The sequence below is a fragment of the Adiantum capillus-veneris genome, chromosome 17 (assembly GCF_014529385.1).
Source record: "Adiantum capillus-veneris isolate H3 chromosome 17, ASM1452938v2, whole genome shotgun sequence".
In the NCBI taxonomy this organism is placed as follows: Eukaryota; Viridiplantae; Streptophyta; class Polypodiopsida; order Polypodiales; family Pteridaceae; genus Adiantum; species Adiantum capillus-veneris.
Window position 1 is genome coordinate 53,588,752 of NC_140947.1, and position 8,735 is coordinate 53,597,486.

Genomic DNA, 8,735 nt, shown 5'->3' on the forward strand with positions numbered 1-8,735 from the left:
GCATGAGTGTGTGTGTGGTGGGTGGGTTTGGGGGGAGAGGGAAGTATACATGGGCATATATTGATAACTAGCTCTACACCCGCTATTGGGCAGTTAAAGCCACTAGATTCGTCTAGAGTATGTAGTATGCTTTTACAAGCAGGGAGCCTATCTTGTCTCTATCCTGCTCCAAACATGTTGATCCCCTTTTTCTATGAGTGAATGGAGCTTTAATTGGTTTATTTCAGGATACGAATTTAGTGCAAAAGTTCTGGTTTTTAGAGGGAGATACATCAAAGCTGAGGATAAGCAATGATTCTGCTATTCTTTTTACCCCTTCAATTTTTTTGTTTGGTGTACGAATAGAATACTCCTTGTGTTTCAATTTTGAGACACCAAGAGTTTCTATCAGAAAGTTAGGGGCTTGCATTTGCCTTTCCTTTGAGCGTCTAATAGGTGCTTTGGTGGAAGATTCAGGAGAAATGTAGTTTTTAATTTTGAGCCACTGTAGAAAAGGCTTTGTTTTTAAAAGATTTCCTATTCATGTCCTTCACATTATCAAATATTAAACAACTACATGGCAAGGGGTCCTAGAGGGTAAAAAAGAAGAACCCCTCAAGAATTTGTAAGAGTAGATGGGTTGGCAAATGATCTCATTCATAAATCTGTATGTGCAGGATTTGGGGCAAATCTTTTGAAATTTTTGACCAAATTGGCACTCTATACTTTTGGCGAATTTGTCTCCATGAAAGTTGGGAGATTTTGGCTAATATTTTGACAAATGATTTTTTGTAAAATAGCCAAATGATCTTGGTGACCCTTTAAAAATAGCCATTGGGATTTAAATAGCCCCTATTTTTTCCCGTGTGGCAGGGGCCAGCTATTGCTATAGATACTTAAGATTTTGCTTGTGCTGGAAGGCTTGATGTAGTTATACAAAGAATCTATTTGTTTTGAAAAGTTTTGCCAAATGATTGTGTGAAAATGGGTGATACGTTGATATTTTAGGTATTGGACGCACGTAAAAGTATGCCGCCATTGCACAGCTGCTCTGAAGGTTTTCGAGGGAGCAGAGTCGTTCTTGCAAGTGGTGTCTGTGGGAGCAGCAGCAATGCTGGGAATGGCTGCTCTCAAGCCATCTCCCCAAGTGAGAAGCTGGAGCATACCACTTGCTGGGGGAGCAGTGCTGGCTACAGTAGCTTCGAGGTGGTTGTCAAATTTTGTTAAGAAAACCTATCATTACCACGACTACAATCATGCTCTTGTAAAATAGACATTCTTTCACCAGGTATATGGGCCCAATATGTGCTGTCTGTATGACTTGTATAGTATTTGTTTATTTCGAATTACTTTTTTATACATAGCTCTGAAGAGTTTAAGTCTGATTTTAAGTGGCTAATCTGGTAGAATTAGGGAATATGTTTTGAGATGGGACATTTAGAAGACAGACTTGGTGTTGTGCAAATGTGAAATAGTGCCTAGAAGTGTGCTGTATCTTGGTTGATTTTGTGTTTTCATGGGCAAAACATTATGCATTAGAGCTTTAGTAGGGTAGTTTGGTCAAGTCTATGTATATCAATCTCTCTTACTTTCAACCAGCAATTTTGAATCTTTCTTTTTGCCCAATCTGATGCTTCACATCAACTAGTTTTACGGGATTGTGCCCACATCTACACCCGCATGTTGCAAGGGTTGAGCCAAAGCGGGCGCTCTTAAAGCCCCCCCCCCCCCCCCCCTTTACCACTAGCCAACTCCCCTTGAAGCAAGACGCTTACAAAGGACACTTGTAAGTTAAGACACACTTTTTCCCAACACTGGTATGATAGAGAGCCACTCACTAATACACTTTGAAAGCTTTCAAGTAAGGTAAGAGGAGCCGGTTTGGAGAAACTCAAAATGTATGAGCCATTTTAAGGAAAATACAAATCTTCCCAATTCTTATCCTCGCATGATATTCTGTGATTTTGAATGGAAATGATGTCAAAAGATCACATCTCTCTTATCCAATTGTTCAAAAGATATGGTGGATTTATTCAAACATTGCTTTAGTTTTGGGAACCGCCCTTTTATTGGCTCCTCTGCCCTACTACAATGTGGATTTATTCAAAAATGTAAAGAGAAGCAAAGCAAAGAGGAAAACTTGAACGACGTGATTTTAATCACCTCGTTTCAGATACGTAGAAAGCTTGAAGGTCAACTCCTTACTCCCATCAAAACGTGATGAGCTTGGTTGTTGAAGAGGCTAAACTTGGGAGAGAGGAGCAAATGGCTCCTTTGTTGTTGCCAAAAGGTTTGTTTGAAAATAGGTCTCTCCTCTCCAATAGGCTTGTCCACGTACATTGATAGACAATACTTTTTTTTTTCTCTTTATCTCAAAATACTTTTGTTAGCAAGTGTGAAATGGACTAGCTACATGTCTCCTTTCAAGGAAGTATGGTCCATTAAGCGATCCATTGCAAAAATGTTTTTGATATATGCAAAAATCTCTTTTGTCTGCCACTAATAAGAGACTAAATCTATGTCCTTTGTAAAGTTTTCTCTTGAGAAAGCGGCGCGGTGTCGAATTGCTAATGAAAGGACAAAGCCTTGTATCCGTGTGGCCCGAAAACTTGTCAAACTCTATGCTTTGGTCACCGTCCTTAAATTATTTATTGCCCTTTCTTCGCTCCAATTTTTGATACTTCGGTTCTTGAAGGCATTCATGGGATCTCTTTTGGTTGGCATATTTATCAAGGGTGAGGTAAGAAAGTCAGTGGTGGATAATAGGCCTAACCATAAGAGATTGATCTATAGTCCAAGTCCCATTCCCTTAAAGATGTTCATGTGTTGCTTGGTCACCAATGCCATTCCATCCTTAGACTATTTGGCTAAGTAGAGAGCTTTCGAAATCGACGAATTTTCCATGGTCAAGGACCACAACTTTGTGTCATTGTATTGCTATATCTTTAAATTTAAGATATTTATTATCTAGATTGGGATATTTAACATTTCAGAGAAACATACACTAGAAATGCCTCTAGGATGCATATTAGATAACAATATCTCTATGTGTAACTACCACACAATTCTCCATGTATGTATGTATACATACATGCACACATACATACACAATGTATATAGTCTCTTCACGCGTGTGTGCACGTGTGTACATACACACAAATTGTCCTTTTGGATTTTAAGATTTTGCATGATTTTGTGCCGGACTGAGCACTTTGGACTATGTTGAGTCGACCTCTTACATCAATATCGAGCAAAATTTGGAAATTTGCTAAATTGCATGGATTGATAGATATAGCCTATAAGCTTCTTCTTAATGTAGAATGCTATCAAAGTTTATTGGAACAATTATAATCAAACAATATGACAACCTCGCCTTGGGAGAAGCTTTTAACCACCTTATACTTGGAGTTGTGGCACTCCACCACAACACATTTTTCATGATAAAGCTTGCAACTTTGATGACCATATACGAGGGCTTTGAATAAATTTTTTGTCCAAAGTCAAGACATGCCAATATTTTAAATGGAACTATGTCGGTTAATGTAGACAAATGCTTAAGCAAAATCGGCATAATGGTTCCTCTTAAGAGCCTATAAATCAAGGTCGAAGAGTAAGAGAAGCCAAAGGAAAACACAGAACTAGTGCTGATCATGTAAGTGATTATTGTGAAGGTGAAGATGGAAATGCCACGTTAGTTACAACAATACTTGACAATGGAGCAAGAGTAGCTAGAGGTACCAAGGAAACTTGGAAAAAAGTCAAGAAAACGAGCTCTACGCAAAACTCAAATGAAGGTCCACTTAGCTATTGGATGCGTTAAAAGAAGCCCCTATAATAAATCATGCGGTCATAGAAACTTAGCAATCATAGAGAAATACACACGTCAAGAACATATGTCACAATATCATATGCCAAACTACTCTTCCACTTTAACCTTGAGACTCTAGATTGTTGACGTAATATATCACACATAAGCTTTGTTTAGGAGTCTATGCTGGCCTCAATACCTACGTACTACTCCAAGAAAGAATTCAAGAGTGTATTAGGCTTGAAACTTCTTACTAACAAAGTACTTTGTTTATACTGGCTCTTTTTCCTTCCAATAGCTGGAATCTTGCAAGATTCCACTTGGTTTGCAAGCTTGGGTCAAAAGCACCAACCAGCAAGATCGATCTCATCTCACCAATGCCTTGCAACACAATGCTCTGACACCCGTGTTGTCCATGAAGTGAGCCACGCACAATAAAACAAAGAAACCTACTATGTCCTCCTCCCTGTCGCTCGCAACCCGTTTTGATATGTGGCTCCGTCATCCATCCTTCCACTTGCCTATCCTGCATTCGCTGACTTCCGAGCACGACAACTGGCATTTCTTTTGCTTTTTCGCCTTCATTCAGAATCGGGATGTGCAAAAATTCTCCCCAAAAATAACCATCCAAAATCATTATTACATACTTTGATGATGAGAAAACTTTGTGCATCGCTCCTACTTTGCTTTCTTGTTTGGCATGCAAACAAAAGATTCAAATAATACATATGTTGTGGGTGAGTAACATCAATCAATGAACATTATTGCATCACCTCATCATGTTGTCATCATGCACCAAGATGTTGTTAGATGCCATATTTTTTGTGATTCTTTGCCTATATGGAGTCTTGTAGTGGAAGCTACTTGTAAGGCTTGAAAAACCTACACAAAATGATGTGTGATAAATGTATGTTCAAGGATTTTGTGTGATCGCTTCAAAGAGATACATACCACGCAAAACCTACAACCAAGGTGGAGGTAGAATCGCCAAAACCTCTTTCAAGAAATATGACCACCACAATGTGCAAAGATAAGTAAAGCTTTAAGTATTAGGTCATTGAAGTACTTTGTTTTATGTCCATGCACTCTGCCCATGGACATATCCTTCACAACCTACAAACACTACCCATTTATTGTTATGTTTGTCGCTACATGCTTTGCAAAGAACATATGAAAACATATGGTGTGAAAGTTTGAGCATTGTCAAGAGAATTATCAATCGCAACAAGCAAGGGGCTTGGCTATGTTTGAGGACCAAAACAAATGACTTCCTTAGGTCAAAGCATAGGGATTGCTTGCTCACTATAGCTAGCGGAGGCTTGCAAATGCACTAGTTGTGCCATCGGCCGGGTCAAGATTGCACAGTGAGCAATGAAGTGAAAATGGATTTCAATTTATTTATGAAAAAAAGAAACCGAAAGTTATTTTGCGTATGATACAATAAAATGTATGGACAAGTGAGAACCACTAATGAAATAAAGGCCCAAAGCTTGGATGACAAGGCACATGAGAAAACATCCCAATAGATAGTTTATAATAGGGAAAATTACCAAATACCCCTAAAATTTGTGGAAATTCCCAAAATGCCCCTCAAATTTTAATAATTTCCAATATATCCGTGCATCATTTTGAGATGGATTTGCCCCAATTTTTAGATAGTCTAATCTTTATGACAATGGAAATCCATCTTTTAGCATCTTAGAAAAAATAATTTACCAATGAGTTTACGTGGGCCAAGATATGAAGGTGAATTGTTGCGCATGCATTATTGAGGAACTAGAACTTCCTAATTGAATATTTTTGAGTGGAACTAGAACTTCCTAATTGAATATTTTTGAGTGCTTCATTGGACCCAAGGATGGCACGAAAGTGTGGAGGTTGGTAGAATGCTGCGAGCATAGTATCTAAATAGTGCACATATATCATTCTCTAACTTGAGCAAATCATCTAGTATGCACTTTTGTGGTTGCAACTATGGCCAAATGTGTTGAATAAACAAAACCTCTTATGGCAAGTAACGTTCGTACAGATAGGAGCGAGAAGCAAGGGATCATCACGATATGCTCTCCCCTTGCCAAAAACACTTGCACTAACCACATTTGCATGTAGACGTTGGCATGAATCTCTTTTGGGTTGACTTGGGTAGCGCGTTTAAAAGGGACCTCTGCCCCCAGGCCTGAAAAGTAAAAGCAAAAACAACAATTTTTTTTATCATCAATAGGAATTTAAAATACTTGCTCTTGTTCAAATACAAGAATGATATAATTTTTTTCATTGGAGGTATATAGATATATAGATGTATGCCATTGTATAGATATGTATTTTCTCTTGCAAGATATTCATCACAAGCTAAAGCTTTTTACAGATAAAGTTGAGCAGGCAGCCACAAGAAGTTTTGGACAAATTCTCACAATATTTCCCACATTGTGACTTACCTCAACATCATGAGCTTCTGTGAGGGAGGCGCCGCATACCTAGCTAGGGGGCAGGGGACCGCCGGCCCGGGGTTCCCCTGCCCCCAATCGTACCTAGCTAGGTATGCGGTGCCTCTCCAGCAGAAGCTCATGATGTTATGCATTGTATGAAAAACAGTGAGAAAGACTCTACACTAGAAAATTTCTAAATCTTCTCGTGAGCTGCAATGGCGGTCTCCACAGCGTTCACGCGTGTGCCTGCTTGTTCGTCGTCCGTCTGTGAGGCTCGTCATGGCCAACATGCGTCGCGTAAATGGCGCACCGCCCGTGCTTCGGAAGCCAACGATTGAATGTGACGCTGCGGCCACAGGGACCCAGCGCCTCCAGAAATCCCCTTCTCTCCATAGCTGCGTCGTCAGAATGTGCTAATGGGCCTTCCTTAAAACACAGACACACACACACACACACACATTTTGTGCGTATCATTTGAGCTACATACTTTAGCATGCATGAATGCCTGTATGTATGTGTGCGTATCTTGCCTGACGAGAACAATGCAGTCTGTATCTATGGAAGCATGTCTTCATTTTTGCTTGAAGAGATATGCACATATGCATTTATGCATATCTTCCTTTTTTGCTTGAAGGTATATGCGCATATGTATGTATGCATATCTTCCATTTTTTCTTAAGGAGAAACACTGCTAATGACTGTAAGTATACTGGAGAACACTTTTGTCGCTTTACACAGCCTGGTGCTTGCGAAAGTTGCGCTTGTTTCTTTGACAATGCATGCTTGAATAAGCTAACCATTCAGCTCATAGAGCAGACATGGCTGAAATTAGATTGCTCTTTTGCATATGCTTTACAGGTATCTCCTCAAGTTTCGTGAGTTTCTTGCTGAGGAACTTGGGAAATACGACTCTCTTTCAGATGCTTGTGGACGAATAGCAGAGGTTTGCGCAAAGGTACTGTCCATGCTCATCGAATAATGCTTTTGGCCCAAAAGGTTGAACAGCTCTTGCTTTGCTGGTGCAACTGCTGAATGATGATGTTCTATCTTGCAGGCGCTGCATAATTATGGGTCAACATATTCTGGTGGGATTGATGCAAAGCCTGTCGAAGACATGAAAACGGCTCTCGTAGAGCAAGGTCTTCCCCACCAGCAAGCCTTGCTTTGCTCAATTTGGTGGCTACGAGTGAATCTTAGGAGGGATTGGGTCTTTTGGAGTCTCGCAAAGCTTATGCACTTTCTTTATTTTTTCCATTTTGAGCCATGGAGACTTCATTTTTTGAATGACATGAGATTGAACTTCGAGCCGGCTCAGGTTTTGTCTCATATGCTGGACAGTCGTTTGTTGTTATAGGTAATCAAGAGTTTGTATGCTGTGTTATAAAACCACCAATTTGTGAACAAGATCGTGGCCGTTTTTTTGTAAGAAGCAGAGCTAGTGATATGGTGTATTGATACGGAAAGTGTGTACTGAATGATAAGTATAATTGCTAATATGTGTTGAATTTTTCTTTCTTTTTTCTAAAGAAAAAAGTTTGGCAATGATCATGAACGGGTAAAGATGCGTAGACTCTGGTCAGAATATCCAACTTGTGGAAGTGGATATGTAAGCAAATATGCTTCACATACTGTCAACTTCTATGCACATTTCCTGTTACACCATTCTTGAATCTTGTCGCTTGCCTCACTCAAAGCATTTACTATGTAAGCGACAATCCGAACCTTATGAAAGCAAAGCTGAAGGTTTGAGACTGTTGTCATCAGTCCCATATGGTCAGCCACATATTAATACAATTATTGGAAGGTCAAACTGTAGAAAGGATGAGAAGCAACCATGCCTTGATGATACATGGTATCCCTGGGGAGAGGGAAGAAGCTAAACGAGGGGTGCGTGTGTGTGGGGGGGGGGGGGCACTAGCCTGTCAAAACATGTCAAAACAAACGATAGGAGAAACCGTCGATTGACATGCTAGAATGGGTAAATCATCTGTTCTTTTTCATGTAAATATACATGTGGGTGTGGTAGAGAATGTGAAACTATGTAGATACTTTGTCTTTCTTATTACCTCTATGTGCAAATATCATGTTACATAAAGCATGCTTAGTGGCGTCTGGAAAAGTACCTATTGTAAAAGTTTAAGCATACATATGATCAAGGCCTTGAAGGAGATTCACAAGTAATTTCTAACAGGAAGTATATTTACAAATTTTATGAAAATTGTATACATAAGTCTGCACAATTTCAAAAAAATTGTAAGTTATAAGAATCTCTGAAGATGCGAGCACTCTTAGGAGGTTGGGATGGTCAGAGTGATGAATAGTTCATAAAGTCGCCTCCGGGTTCGAATCCGCACAATATGAAGAGCTTTTGCTCCACATGAGGAGAATTGAATGGATCTCAAAGGGATCTGTGAAAGATTCTGGGGCAATACAATAACGAAGCCACCATTATACATATTCAGTTCTTGCTTTGATTTCTGTGCTGATTGAAAGAGCCTTCGTAATTCTGTGGTGCCTTTTGG

General features: G+C 39.6%; 2 protein-coding genes across 5 annotated transcripts in view; both read left to right on the top strand.

The window, feature by feature from the left end:
* The window catches only part of LOC147437262 (protochlorophyllide-dependent translocon component 52, chloroplastic-like), a 36,635-nt gene extending 35,271 nt beyond the window's left edge, over nucleotides 1–1,364 (top strand). The window contains exon 8 of one of the 2 annotated variants that reach the window (XM_086486841.1): nucleotides 988–1,364. In XM_086486841.1, the coding sequence (XP_086342967.1) occupies nucleotides 988–1,252 (265 nt within the window). In that variant the 3' untranslated portion in view covers nucleotides 1,253–1,364. Of the gene's footprint in view, nucleotides 1–656; nucleotides 899–987 lie in introns of those variants that run through there. The other variant, XM_086486842.1, reaches the window with a different exon arrangement.
* A 4,896-nt stretch (nucleotides 1,365–6,260) lies between these two features.
* On the top strand, nucleotides 6,261–7,694 carry LOC147437264 (uncharacterized). Of its 3 annotated transcripts, XM_086485894.1 has the most exons (5): nucleotides 6,261–6,480; nucleotides 6,652–6,676; nucleotides 7,072–7,168; nucleotides 7,268–7,352; nucleotides 7,568–7,684. In XM_086485894.1, the coding sequence occupies exons 1-5, from the start codon at nucleotides 6,429–6,431 to the stop codon at nucleotides 7,666–7,668; spliced, it is 360 nt and encodes a 119-aa protein (XP_086342020.1). In that variant the 5' UTR covers nucleotides 6,261–6,428; the 3' UTR covers nucleotides 7,669–7,684. The 3 variants fall into 3 exon arrangements, 2 of the variants coding, with proteins under 2 accessions (XP_086342020.1, XP_086342019.1); XR_015184716.1 differs by lacking the exon at nucleotides 7,568–7,684 and having other exon boundaries at nucleotides 6,261–6,913; nucleotides 7,268–7,309; XM_086485893.1 differs by having other exon boundaries at nucleotides 6,384–7,168; nucleotides 7,268–7,694.
* The last annotated feature ends 1,041 nt before the right edge of the window (nucleotides 7,695–8,735 follow it).